Raw genomic sequence first — 15,261 nt, 5'->3', positions numbered from 1 at the left:
GGACAGGGTACTGTGTAAAGGAACAGTCCAGCAGGCATCAGCTGTGCAGCTGAGTGATCATAAGGTCCAGTGAACAGCAATATGTGAGTCCGAGAGCAGTTCAAATTGGTGCTTCAGCACAGCGAGCAGGAAGCATGGTTGTAGTTTGCGTGTGCTAGCGGGCCGGGGGTAGCAGATGGATCTTCGTGGCCGTCGCAACGGGAAGCCTGTTGAAACCACAGACGATTACGTCGGCAGACCAGTCGTGATGGATCGGCAGGGCTCCGTGTCGACTCTAGGAGGTCCCGTCCGGTTGACAGAGAGGTAGATAGCCGGGAGATGTGCTTGACTCAAGGCTAGCTCAAGGCTGATTAGCCAACAACAACGTTCATATGGTTGCAGCTAGCTAGTTGCGATTATCCAGTGCTAAAGGTCCAATGATTCAGTGATTCCGGAAGAAAATCCGATAGGTTCTGGGTCGATAACTCGCTGTGCTGACAGTGCAGACTGGCCAATAATAGTCCAGACTAGAGCTGGCTGGTAGGTAGTGCAGGCCATGGACAATGGAGAACATGCCGCTAACGGTGGCTAATAGCAAGTAGCTAGTTAGCTGGTTAGCTGGCTACTCCCGTCCGGTAGACAGAGAGGTAGATAGCCGGGGCTAGCTCAAGGCTCAAGGCTAACTGGTGCTACGGGGGCAGTGGTGATTAGCCTACAGCGACATCCATTCGGTTGCGGCTAGCTAGATCCGGTGTTAGGGTCCAGTGATTCAGTTATTCCGGCAGAAAATCCGATGTTCTGGTTAGCTAGTTAGCTGGCTGGCTAGTTTCAACTGGAGATTTTAGATAAAAGTGAGTAAATAATAGAATCCGTTCCACATTGAGTGAGGCTGGTTACAGGAAAGTATATTTAGTAGAAGGATGAAAAGTGTGATAGGGAAATATATACATGAAATACCTAAAAAATACAAAAAACTGGCTATTTACATGGACACACAAGAGAACACGACCGCACTGCTACGCTATCTTGGAACATTGATAGCCAGCATCAATCCACATCTAGGAACACCACATGATTGAACACACATGAACACAAACCCAAACCCACACCCAGATTCTGACAACATTAGAAACACAACATGAACATAAACATGCACACACAGTTAAATGATAACCCCTGGGTTTTACGGGGAAAACACTGCAGCTGACCAGTCACTCCTTCACAGCTCTGTTCTCTTCCCTGAAGCACATGCAGATTTGGAACCAGGCTAGGTCTGTGAGAGGTTTTGCTGAGAAAGCAACTTCCCGCTATCCTGGTAACCTCGTGTTTGAGCCCACTAACCGTAATAATAAAGTTGAAAAAAATTAACATACAGTACCAGTCAAAAGTTTGGACAGACCTACTCATTCAAGGGTTTTCCTTTATTTTTACTGTTTTCTACATTGTAGAATAATAGTGAAGACAACAAAATATGAAATAACACATGTGGAATCATGTAGTAACCAGAAAAAGTGTTAAACAAATCAAAATATATTTTGGTGGTCCTCTGTAGCTCAATTGGTAGAGCATGGCACTTGTAACGCCAGGGTAGTGGGTTCGATCCCCGGGACCAGCCATACGTAAAAATGTATGCACACATGACTGTAAGTCGCTTTGGATAAAAGCGTCTGCTAAATGGCATATTATTATTATATTATTATTATATTTGAGATTCTTCAAAGTAGCCACCTTGATGACAGCTTTGCACACTCTTGGCATTTTCTCAACCAGCTTCACCTGGAATGCTTTTCCAACAGTCTTGAAAGAGTTCCCACATATGCTGAGCACTTGTTGGCTGCTTTTCCTTCACTCTGCAGTCCAACTCATCCCAAACCATCTCAATTGGGTTGAGGTCGGGTGATTGTGGAGGCCATGACATCTGATGCAGCACTCCATCACTCTCCTTCTTGGTCAAATAGCCCTTACGCAGCCTGGGGGTGTGTTGGGTCATTGTCCTGTTGAAAAACAAATGACAGACCCACTAAGCGCAAACCAGATGGGATGGCGTATCGCTGCAGAATGCTGTGGTAGCCATGCTGGTTAAGAGTGCCTTAAATTCTAAATAAATCACTGACAGTGTCACCAGCAAAGCACCCCCACACCATCACGCTTCACGGTGGGAACCACACATGTGGAGATCATCCGTTCACCTACTCTGCGTCTCACCAAGACACGGCGGTTGGAACCAAAAATCGCAAGTTTGGACTCATCAGACCAAAGGACAGATTTCCACCGGTCTAATGTCCATTGCTCGTGTTTCTTGGCCCAACTAAGTCTCTTCTTCTTATTGGTGTCCTTTAGTAGTGGTTTCTTTGCAGCAATTTAACCATGAAGGCCTGATTCATGCAGTCTCCTCTGAACAGTTGATGTTGAGATGTGTCTGTTACTTGAACTCTGTGAAGCATTTATTTGGGCTGCAATTTCTGAGGCTGGTAACTAATGAACTTATCCTCCGCAGCAGAGGTAACTCTGTCTTCCTTTCCTGTGGCGGTCCTTATGAGAGCCGGTTTCATCATACCTTCTTAAAGTAATGATGGACTGTCGTTTCTCTTTGCTTATTTGAGCTGTTCTTGCCATAATATGGACTTGGTCTTTTACCAAATAGGGCTATCTTCTGTATAACACCCCTACCTTGTCACAACACAACTGATTGGCTCAAACGCATTAAGAAGGAAAGAAATTCCACAAATTAACTTTTAAGAAGGCACACCTGTTAATTCATGGGGACTACCCCATGAAGCTGGTTGAGAGAATGCCAAGAGTGTGCAAAGCTGTCATCAAGGCAAACGGTGGCTACTTTGAAGAATCTCAAATATAAAATGTTACTACATGATTCCATATGTGTTATTTCATAGTTTTGATGTCTTCCCTATTATTCTACAATGTAGAAAATAGTAAAAATAAAGAAAAACCCTGGAATGAGTAGGTGTGTCCAAACTTTTGACTGGTACTGTATTTGCCTTTTTCATCCTATTTATCGAAAATTGGTGGAATTATCGGACGAGATCGAGATATTGGTAAAAGGCCGATAATATTGGTGAAACAATATATTGGTCGGGCTGTAATAAGAAGGTGATAAAGGCTATCAGAGAGTGCTGATATCTCCCCATCTGTTTCAGAGGCTTTTCTGTATTGTTGTGACCTTGAAACTGCCTGGCTGTCCAGTTTGACCAGACAGTAACAAAGAGCTGACTGATAACCAAACAACAGACTAGACTGCTTTTGTTTATTTACATATTTTACACAGTGAGGCTTTGAGGGCTTGCTGTTTCCACAGATAACCAATAGAGTGGCCTTGGCCCCAATGGGCAACACAGGCCAATGATTGACAGTAGCTCAAACTCCCACCATCACAATAGTCTGTAGGGTCCTCATCTCAGTCATACATCTCAATCATAACAATAGTCTGTAGGGTCCTCATCTCAGCCATACATCACAACCATAACAATAGTCTGTAGGGTCCTCATCTCAGCCATACATCTCAACCATAACAATAGTCTGTAGGGTCCTCATCTCAGCCATACATCACAACCATAACAATAGTCTGTAGGGTCCTCATCTCAGTCATACATCACAACCATAACAATAGTCTGTAGGGTCCTCATCTCAGCCATACATCACAACCATAACAACAGTCTGTAGGGTCCTCATCTCAGCCATACATCACAACCATAACAATAGTCTGTAGGGTCCTCATCTCAGCCATACATCACAACCATAACAGGAGAGTGGAGGTGCATCTCAATAGACCAACAGTCTAAAGAGGCCTCCTCTATCTAAACTGACATTAAATAATTGTATAGAAAACCCAGACAGAAAGCAGATCCCTGAGAAGTAGGCATCCTCTATATTGCTTTCACCTCTCCATACAGATCAGTACCGATGAAGCAGAGCAGACAAGGAAAGGAAGGCACTTTTGACAAATGAAATGTGTGCAAAATCCCACCTATGGAGCCAGTCTGTAGCCTCATCACCCGTTTACCACTATATAATAGGAGAGTCAACCTCATGCCCCTGACCCCTATCCCCTGGCCCATGACATCTCACCTTTCGGCCAGGCCCTTCTTGGTAAGGCCTGAGATGACGATGGGATCAAAGGGCTCCTCTGTGCCTGAGATGGTGATACCCAGCGGGCCGTTGTAACGCTTCAGCTCCACCGTGTAGATAATGGAACCAGACATCTCCAGCTCATCTGACAGGGACAGAGAGAGCACACACACACACGCTACACTCAAACATGTATAAATATGACAGTTATTACATAAGGGATGAACTAGTCTAGCTCAAATCTGGGTCACATCGAAACTGGCTACCACACAACGAGAGACATTGTGAGACACAAATAAAACATGTATAAGCAGACATTTTGTAGGACAAATATAGCAGCCACATGACATATACCACGTCACCATTTAATTTTACAGTTATTTTTCAGATGGAATTTTATCAAGTATTTGATGGTATTTTACAGAGAAATATTTGATAAGAGTGGGCATTACAGTACATTTAGCCATCACAAATTGTAACTTCCTTGTACCAAATGGTATGTAATGTTATTTATACTAGAAAGAAATGTATAGATAGTCTGAAGATGTTTCTACTGGGGAATTCAACCTAATTGGACAGAAATGTGTTATTTACATTTTCATTTTATTCATTTAGCAGATGGTCTTATCCAGAGCGACTTACAGTGAGGGAAAAAAGTATTTGATCCCCTGCTGATTTTGTATGTTTGCCCACTGACAAAGACATGATCAGTCTATAATTTTAATGGTAGGTTTATTTGAACAGTGAGAGACAGAATAACAACAACAAAATCCAGAAAAACACATGTCAAAAATGTTATAAATTGATTTGCATTTTAATGAGGGAAATAAGTATTTGACCCCCTCTCAATCAAATAGATTTCTGGCTCCCAGGTGTCTTTTATACAGGTAACGAGCTGAGATTAGGAGCACACTCTTAAAGGGAATGCTCCTAATCTCAGCTTGTTACCTGTATAAAAGACACCTGTCCACAGAAGCAATCAATCAATCAGATTCTAAACTCTCCACCATGGCCAAGACCAAAGAGCTCTCCAAGGATGTCAGGGACAAGATTGTAGACCTACACAAGGCTGGAATGGGCTACAAGACCATCGCCAAGCAGCTTGGTGAGAAGATGACGACAGTTGGTGCGATTATTCGCAAATGGAAGAAACACAAAATAACTGTCAATCTCCCTCGGCCTGGGGCTCCATGCAAGATTTCACCTCATGGAGTTGCAATGATCATGAGAACGGTGAGGAATCAGCCCAGAACTACACGGGAGGATCTTGTCAATGATCTCAAGGCAGCTGATTGAAAGGGGGTCAAATACTTATTTCCCTCATTAAAATGCAAATCAATTTATAACATTTTTGACATGTGTTTTTCTGGATTTTTTTGTTGTTATTCCGTCTCTCGCTGTTCAAATAAACCTACCATTAAAATTATAGACTGATCATTTCTTTGTCAGTGGGCAAACGTACAAAATCAGCAGGGGATCAAATACTTTTTTCCCTCACTGTACAGGAGCAATTAGAGTTAAGTGCCTCGGGGATTCGAACCACTGGCCTTTCGGTTACTGGCCCAATGCTCTTAATCACTAGGCTACCTGCCGTCTCTCTCTTCTAGACACAACTCTCCATGCAAATAAGCTTCAGGACTGCACATTTATTTTTGAAGCATGACAATGTGTTTGTTCATCCTACCAGCGTTGTCCTCATCCTTCTGGATCCGGAGCTTGACCATGTCCTCTGCCTGCTGCAGCACGTGCATGGCATCTTCCATGGTGCAGTTCTCCAGACGCACGTTATCGATGGCCAGCAGCCTGTCCCCTGGCTCCAACGTGCCCGTCCTATTAGCAGGAAGGGGAGAGCAGGAAATGAAACCCGATGAGATAAAACATCAAATAACACTGTGTATGTTTGTACCTGACATTTGCTTTGCATCTCAAATCTGCTTATACTACGGCCCAGAGTTGTTCCTGTTAAAGGGATAGTTCAACCAAATTACAAATTGATTGTGAAGCTCAACAAAGTCACTTAGAGGTTTTTAAAGGGATTTGTATTATTTACTTCCCCAGAGTCAGATTAACTTGTGGATACCATTTTTATGTCTCTGCTTGCAGTTTGAAGTTAGTTGCTAACTTGCGCTAGCGCAATTGCTAACTAGCATTAGCGCAGTGACTGGAAGTCTATGTTATCTGCTAGCACGCGCTAACGCTAATTAGCATTGGCTCGCTAAACTACCTCTAACTTCATACTGGACACAGAGACATAAAAATGGTATCCACAAGGTCATCTGACTCTGGGAAAGTAGATAAAGGGCCTCATTGCCAAAATCCCGAAGTAACCCTTTAACATGATGCCTGAAAAATTATAATAATCGGTCCCATGACTTGAATGGGATTTGAGCCGCTAAAATGGTAGCATGTGGAAATGGTGCCATGGAAACTAAACCAAAGCATGGATTGCGGTCATACCTTGTCCATAGACTGCTTACAGGGTAAGGAAACCAATATGTTATTTTGTAATTTGGGTGAACTATCCCTTTAAGGTCACATGGTTGGGAAACACTCTTGGTTCTCCTCATGACTAGTATCATTGCATTTCAGACTTGCCAGTTGAAACGAACCCCAGACTTGGGACAGTAAAGGAAGTCATTTGTTTGAGGAATCTAACCACTGGATGTTTCTTTGCTGACCTTATCAGCATGACTCCTCCATATGATTGGGATGCTGGACATACCTGTGGGCTATGCTTCCTTTCCTGATATCAGAGATGACGAGAGGTTTGTCGGGTCTCTTGCTTGCTGTTCAGACAGAAAGACACCATTAAATTAAACATTCATAACATCCAGAGATAATAGAAAGGCAGGGAATAGAAACACACATTTATCAGGAGTTGACTGTTGCCCAAATTATTTTGATTTGCTCTGGATCCCTGCATGTTCCACTTTAGTGCACACAGTCCCAAATCAATGCATGTATCACAAGTCAACTGATGGCCTGCCCTAGTAGCTTCAGTAACTGATTGCCTGCCCTACTAGCTTCAGTAACTGATGGCCTGCCCTACTAGCTTCAGTAACTGATTGCCTGCCCTAGTAGCTTCAGTAACTGATGGCCTGCCCTAGTAGCTTCAGTAACTGATTGCCTGCCCTACTAGCTTCAGTAACTGATGGCCTGCCCTAGTAGCTTCAGTAACTGATTGCCTGCCCTACTAGCTTCAGTAACTGATGGCCTGCCCTACTAGCTTCAGTAACTGATTGCCTGCCCTAGTAGCTTCAGTAACTGATGTCCTGCCCTAGTAGCTTCAGTAACTGATGGCCTGCCCTACTAGCTTCAGTAACTGATGGCCTGCCCTAGTAGCTTCAGTAACTGATGGCCTGCCCTACTAGCTTCAGTAACTGATGGCCTGCCCAACTAGCTTCAGTATCTATGACACATGGAGTTCCAGGTCTCCGGCAGCCTCTGGAACTGCCGTTCTGTCGCCAACAAGACAGAGTTCATCTGAGCCTATGCTACCCTTCAGTCCCTCGACATCTTGGCGCTGACGGAAACATGGATTACCACAGAAAACACTGCTACTCCTACTGCTCTTTCCTCGTCTGATCATGTGTTCTCGCATACCCCAAGAGCATCTGGTCAGCGTGGCGGTGGCACAGGAATCCTCATCTCTCCCAAGTGGACATTCTCTCTTTTCTCCCTGACCCATCTGTCTATCTACTCATTTGAATTCCATGCTGTCACAGTCACTAGCCCATTGAAGCTTAACATCCTTATCCGGTTCCCTTGGAGAGTTCATCAATGAGCTTGACGCCTTGATAAGTTCCTTTCCTGAGGATGGCTCACCACTCACAGTTCTGGGTGACTTTAACCTCCCTACGTCTGCCTTGACTAATTTCTCTCTGCCTCCTTCTTTCCACTCCTTTTCTCTTTTGACCTCACCCTCTCACCGTCCCCCCCTACTCACACGGCAGGCAATACGCTTGACCTCATCTTTACTAGATGCTGTTCTTCTACTAATCTCACTGCAACTCCCCTCCAAGTCTCAGACCACTACTTTGTATCCTTTTCTCTCTCACTCTCCTCCAACACTACTCACTCTGCCCTACTCAGATGGTAATGTGCCGTCGCAACCATCGCTCTCTCTCTCCCGCTACTCTCTCCTTTTCCATCCTATTATCTCTTCCCTCTGCTAAATCCTTCTCCCTCCGATCTCCTGATTCTGCCTCCTCAACCCTCCTCTCCTCCCTTTCTGAATCTTTTGACTCTCTATGTCCCCTATCATCCCGGCCGGCTCGGTCCTCCCCTCCTGCTCTGTGGCTTGACGACTCATTACGAGCTCACAGAACAGGGCTCCGGGCAGCCGTGCGGAAATGGAGGAAAACTAGACTCCCTGTGGACCTGTCATCTTTTCACTCCCTCCTCTCTACATTTTCTTCCTCTGTTTCTGCTGCTAAAGCCACTTTCTACCACTCTAAATGTCAAGCCTCTGCCTCTAACCCTAGGAAGCTTTTTGCCACCTTCTCCTCCCTGCTGAATCCTCCTCCTCCCCCTCCCTCCTCCTTCTCTGTGGATGACTTGTCAACCATTTTGAAAAGAAGGTTGACGACATCCAATCCTCATTTACTAAGTCAAATGACACCGCTGGTCCTGCTCACACTGCCCTACCCTATGCTTTGACTTCTTTCTCCCCTCTCTCTCCAGATGAAATCTTGCGACGGCCGGCCGCCCAACAACCTGCCCGCTTGACCCTATCCCATCCTCTCTTCTCCAGACCATTTCCGGAGACCTTACCTCACCTCGCTCATCAACTCATCCTTGACCGCTGGCTATGTCCCTTCCGTCTTCAAGAGAGCGAGAGTTGCACCCCTCCTCAAAAAACCTACACTCGATCCCTCCGATGTCAACAACTACAGACCAGTATCCCTTCTTTCTTTTTTCTCCAAAACTCTTGAGCGTGCCGTCTCTAGCCAACTCTCCTGCTATCGCTCTCAGAATGACCTTCTTGATCCAAACCAGTCATGCTTCAAGGCTGGTCATTCAACTGAGACTGCTCTTCTCTGTGTCACGGAGGCTCTCCGCACTGCTAAAGCTAACTCTCTCTCCTCTGATCCTTCTAGACCTATCTGCTGCCTTTGATACTGTGAACCATCAGATCCTCCTCTCCACCCTCTCCGAGTTGGGCATCTCCGGCTCTGCTCACTCTTGGATTGCGTCCCACCTGACAGGTCGCTCCTACCAGGTGGCGTAGCGAGAATCTGTCTCCGCACCACGTGCTCTCACCACTGGTGTCCCCCCAGGGCTCAGTTCTAGGCCCTCTCCTATTCTCTCTATACACTAAGTCACTTGGCTCTGTCATATCCTCACATGGTCTATCCTATCATTGCTACGCAGACGACACACAATTTATTTTTTCCTTTCCCCCTTCTGATAACCAGGTGGCGAATCGCATCTCTGCATGTCTGGCAGACATATCAGTGTGGATGTCGGATCACCACCTCAAGCTGAACCTCGGCAAGACGGAGCTGCTCTTCCTCCTGGGGAAGGACTGCCCACTCCATGATCTCGCCATCACGGTTGACAACACCATTGTGTCCTCCTCCCAGAGTGCAAAGAACCTTGGCGTGACCCTGGACAACACCCTGTCATTCTCCGCTAACATCAAAGCGGTTGAATGCACCAATTTGTAAGTCGCTCTGGATAAAAGCGTCTGCTAAATGACTTAAATGTAAATGACATCACTAACATACTCTCTGTACTACAGAGAATTACTGTCCTTTATTGTTTTTCCATGCTCGTTAAAGTGTGAAAGAGGTGATGATAAATGCTTGTAGACCACTATTATTCATCAAACTTAATGAGGCGGTAGCTCTCATGACAGTCTAGGCCACAGTTATCAATCACAGAGAGATATGCAGACCAAGGGTCCTTATGTAGGGCTACGTCGCCCCCTGCCGTTTGCATCTGGTAACTCACCACTGATGGTGATGCCAAGTTCCACTCCTCTCCTCTTGGGCAGTTTTACATGGAATGTGCCACTACTGGGAACCACTGATTCTAATTGGGGGGGGGGGGGGGGGGGGGGGGGGGGCATGAAAGAAACAGATTGATTACAACATAAATAACAAACATCACAAGCAGGCTACCTCCCCGGTACTCCGCCCTGCACCTTGAGACTAATGCTCCGTGTAAACTCAACAAAAAAAGAAACGTCCACTCACTGCCAACTGCGTTTATTTTCAGCAAACTTAACATATGTAAATATTTGTATGAACATAAGATTCAACAACTGAGACATAAACTGAACAACTTCCACAGACATGTGACTAACAGAAAGGCCCTCAAAATTGTCAAAGACTCCAGCCACCCTAGTCATAGACTGTTCTCTCTGCTACCGCACGGCAAGCGGTACCGGAGTGCCAAGTCTAGGTCCAAAAGACTTCTCAACAGCTTCTACCCCCAAGCCATAAGACTCCTGAACAGCTAATCATGGCTACCCGGACTATTTGCACTGCCCCCCCACCCCATCCTTTTTACGCTGCTGCTACTCTGTTAAGTATTTATGCATAGTCACTTTAACTCTACCCACATGTACATATTACCTCAACTAGCCGGTGCCCCCGTACATTGACTCTGCAACGGTACCCCCCTGTATATATAGCCTCCCTACTGTCACTTTATTTTACTTCTGCTCTTTTTTTTCTCAACACTTTTTTTGTTGTTGATGTTTTATTTTTACTTTTTTGTTTAAAATAAATGCACTGTTGGTTAAGGGCTGTAAGTAAGCATTTCACTGTAATGTCTGCACCTGTTGTATTCGGCGCATGTGACCAATAAAATTTGATTTGATTTGATTTGATTTGAATTGAATAATGTGTCCCTGAACAAAGGGGGGGGGATCAAAATCAAAAGTAACAGTCAGTATCTGGTGTGGCCACCAGCTGCATTAAGTACAGCAGTGCATCGCCTCCTCATGGACTGTACCAGATTTGCCAGTTCTTGCTGTGAGATGTTACCCCACTCTTCCACCAAGGCACCTGCAAGTTCCCTGACATTTCTGGGGGGAATGGCCCTAGCCCTCACCCTCTGATCCAACAGGTCCCAGACGTGCTCAATGAGATTGAGATCCAGGCTCTTCGCTGGCCATGGCAGAACACTGACATTCCTGTCTTGCAGGAAATCACGCACAGAACGAGCAGTATGGCTGGTGGCATTGTCATGCTGGAGGGTCATGTCAGGATGAGCCTGCAAGAAGGGTACCACATGAGGGAGGAGGATGTCTTCCCTGTAACGCACAGCATTGAGATTGCCTGCAATGACAACAAGCTCAGTCCGATGATGCTGTGACACACCGCCCCAGACCGTGACGGACCCTCCACCTCCAAATCGATCCCGCTCCAGAGTCCAGGCCTCAGTGTAACGCTCATTTCTTTGACGATAAACGCGAATCCGACCATCACCCCTGGTGAGACAAAACCGCGACTCGTCAGTGAAGAGCACTTTTTGCCAGTCCTGTCTGGTCCAGCGACGGTGGGTTTGTGCCCATAGGCGACGTTGTTGCCGGTGATGTCTGGTACCTGCCTTACAACAGGCCTACAAGCCCTCAGTCCAGCCTCTCTCAGCCTATTGCGGCAGTCTGAGCACTAATGGAGGGATTGTGCGTTCCTGCTGTAACTCGGGCAGTTGTTGTTGCCATCCTGTACCTGTCCCGCAGGTGTGATGTTCGGATGTACCGATCCTGTGCAGGTGTTGATAAACATGGTCTACCACTGCGAGGGAGATCAGCTGTCCGTCCTGTCTCCCTGTAGTGCTGTCTTCGGCGTCTCACAGTACGGACATGGCAATTTATTACCCTGGCCACATCTGTAGTCCTCATGCCTCCTTGCAGCATGCCTAAGGCACGTTCACAGAGATGAGCAGGGACCCTGGGCATCTTTCTTTTGGTGTTTTTCAGAGTCAGTAGAAGTTTTCATAACTGTGACCTTAATTGCCTACCGTCTGTAAGCTGTTAGTGTCTTAACGACCGTTCACCATGTTCATTAGTTGTTTATGGTTAATTGAACAAGCATGGGAAACAGTGTTTAAACCCTTTACAATGAAGATCTGTGAAGTTATTTGGATTTTTACAAATTATCTTTGAAAGACAGTTTCTTTTTTTGCTGAGTTTATATAGATAGTCATTGAACACTGGTCACCTCATTCTGTTTATATACTGTTATATACACTGTACCAGTCAAATGTTTGGACACACCTACTCATTCAAGGGTTTTTCTTTATTTTTACTATTTTCTACATTGTAGAATAATCTGTCAACTGATGCAGCACAACAGTCTGTAAGGTCCTCATCTCACCAAACATCTCAACCATAACAACAGTCTGTAGGGTCCTCATCTCAGCCATACATCACAACCATAACAGGAGAGTGGAGGTGCATCTCAATAGTTACAATGTAGAAAATAGTAAAAAATAAAGAAAAAACCTTGAATGAGTAGGTGTCCAAACTTTTGACTGGTACTGTATATACTGTATTCTCCACATACTGTAGCCCATCCTAATATACCTACTGTACATACAGTGGGGAAAAAAAGTATTTAGTCAGCCACCAATTGTGCAAGTTCTCCCACTTAAAAAGATGAGAGAGGCCTGTAATTTTCATCATAGGTACACGTCAACTATGACAGACAAAATGAGAAAAAAATTCGTGAAAATCACATTGTAGGATTTTTTATGAATTTATTTGCAAGTTATGGTGAAAAATAAGTATTTGGTCAATAACAAAAGTTTCTCAATACTTTGTTATATACCCTTTGTTGGCAATGACACAGGTCAAATGTTTTCTGTAAGTCTTCACAAGGTTTTCACACACTGTTGCTGGTATTTTGGCCCATTCCTCCATGCAGATCTCCTCTAGAGCAGTGATGTTTTGGGGCTGTCGCTGGGCAACACAGACTTTCAACTCCCTCCAAAGATTTTCTATGGGGTTGAGATCTGGAGACTGGCTAGGCCACTCCAGGACCTTGAAATGCTTCTTACGAAGCCACTCCTTCGTTGCCCGGGCGGTGTGTTTGGGATCATTGTCATGCTGAAAGACCCAGCCACGTTTCATCTTCAATGCCCTTGCTGATGGAAGGAGGTTTTCACTCAAAATCTCACGATACATGGCCCCATTCATTCTTTCCTTTACACAGATCAGTCGTCCTGGTCCCTTTGCAGAAAAACAGCCCCAAAGCATGATGTTTCCACCCCCATGCTTCACAGTAGGCATGGTGTTCTTTGGATGCAACTCAGCATTCTTTATCCTCCAAACACGACGAGTTGAGTTTTTACCAAAAAGTTATATTTGGTTTCATCTGACCATATGACATTCTCCCAATCCTCTTCAGGATCATCCAAATGCACTCTAGGAAACTTCAGACGGGCCTGGACATGTACTGGCTTAAGCAGGGGGACACATCTGGCACTGCAGGATTTGAGTCCCTTGCGGCGTAGTGTGTTACTGATGGTAGGCTTTGTTACTTTGGTCCCAGCTCTCTGCAGGTCATTCACTAGGTCCCCCCGTGTGGTTCTGGGATTTTTGCTCACCGTTCTTGTGATCATTTTGACCCCACGGGGTGAGATCTTGCGTGGAGCCCCAGATCGAGGGAGATTATCAGTGGTCTTGTATGTCTTCCATTTCCTAATAATTGCTCCCACAGTTTATTTCTTCAAACCAAGCTGCTTACCTATTGCAGATTCAGTCTTCCCAGCCTGGTGCAGGTCTACAATTTTGTTTCTGGTGTCCTTTGACAGCTCTTTGGCCATAGTGGAGTTTGGAGTGTGACTGTTTGAGGTTGTGGACAGGTGTCTTTTATACTGATAACAAGTTCAAACAGGTGCCATTAATACAGGTAACGAGTGGAGGACAGAGGAGCCTCTTAAAGAAGAAGTTACAGGTCTGTGAGAGCCAGAAATCTTGCTTGTTTGTAGGTGACCAAATACTTATTTTCCACCATAATTTGCAAATAAATTCATTAAAAATCCTACAATGTGATTTTCTGGAGAAAAAAATTCTCAATTTGTCTGTCATAGTTGACGTGTACCTATGATGAAAATTACAAGCCTCTCTCATATTTTTAAGTGGGAGAACTTGCACAATTGGTGGCTGACTAAATACTTTTTTTCCCCACTGTACCATTTTCCAAATTATATACTGTCTATACACACCACACATTTATATTCATATTCTGGATTCTCACATGCTCACTGTAATATATCTACTTTGGATTGTTATTTCTTGATTTGTTGTTTAGATTTTTAGATTATTTGTGTATTTGACATTCTACTGCAATGTTGGAGCTAGTACATAAGCATTTCACTGCACCTGTACAACATCTGCAAATCTGTGCACGTGACCAATACATTTTGATTTGATTTGAGAAGCTATTTCAACTTGGATGAACAAAGGTTAAACTAATGAAAAAGGCTATACCTGCTACATCAAACTCAATCTCCAGGGTGACCTTATTGGCCAGAGCGGCGTCTCGCAGTAGCTGATTGGCCTCCTCCAGTGTTCCGTCCTCTGTAGGGATTCTGTTGATGGACAGGAGTCTGTCCCCCACCTGCAGCAGCCCACATCTGACGGCACAGAGAATAGTTAGAGTACAATGGAGGGAGAATCTTTTTGTTACATAGTTAGAAGAGTACAATAGGGGAAAATTGGTAATTCTATGTGGCATTCAGCATATTTTACAGGGAATGTGGCCTTTATACAGTTAGACATTTAACCAAATTGAACGGTTGTTATGAACAGTTTTTCCTAATACTCCCAGACGAAGCCTACTCCTAAACTAAAGACCATGAGAGTCCTGCTGTAAAGCGATAAGAAACATTATCCTGACAACGTACTACTACTAATACAGAGCTATCTGGTTCTTTCCTTTCATGACTCTGCTTTAGATTTCAGAGATAAGTGGGTTATGGTGAACATATTTCAACTCCACTTTGACCTTAACTCACTGATAACTGCTATCAATAAACCACTGAGTCACACTGTTAACCGCTATCAATAAACCACTGAGTCAGGACCCTGAAGGGCACAATCCTACCCGCAATCAACCCTTGTGTTAAATTGAACAAAGCTAGTCCCTCCTGTCCCGTTCTGGCTAGGAGCAATGGGAAACCTTTAAGTAGATTTCTTCTATTACCAGAAAAATAGCTTTGACTCCAGTGACCGTGGAA

At 44.7% G+C, this 15,261-nt stretch overlaps 1 protein-coding gene across 1 annotated transcript in view; it reads right to left on the bottom strand.

Moving 5' to 3' along the window:
• Window positions 1–14,966, bottom strand: part of LOC311149516 (glutamate receptor-interacting protein 2-like) — a gene marked incomplete at both ends in the record, with an annotated part of 31,922 nt that extends 16,956 nt beyond the window's left edge. The window contains 6 exons of the mRNA XM_084186701.1: window positions 4,066–4,210; window positions 5,750–5,895; window positions 6,788–6,851; window positions 10,021–10,101; window positions 14,513–14,658; window positions 14,941–14,966. Of these exons, the coding sequence (XP_084042827.1) occupies window positions 4,066–4,210; window positions 5,750–5,895; window positions 6,788–6,851; window positions 10,021–10,101; window positions 14,513–14,658; window positions 14,941–14,966 (608 nt within the window). The remainder of the gene's footprint in view (window positions 1–4,065; window positions 4,211–5,749; window positions 5,896–6,787; window positions 6,852–10,020; window positions 10,102–14,512; window positions 14,659–14,940) is intronic.
• Window positions 14,967–15,261: the final 295 nt, after the last annotated feature.

Source organism: Coregonus lavaretus, assembly GCF_964263955.1.
Source record: "Coregonus lavaretus genome assembly, chromosome: 22".
NCBI classification, from domain to species: Eukaryota; Metazoa; Chordata; class Actinopteri; order Salmoniformes; family Salmonidae; genus Coregonus; species Coregonus lavaretus.
Note: the sequence above shows the minus strand (reverse complement) of the source record. Positions and strands in the feature narration are given on the sequence as shown.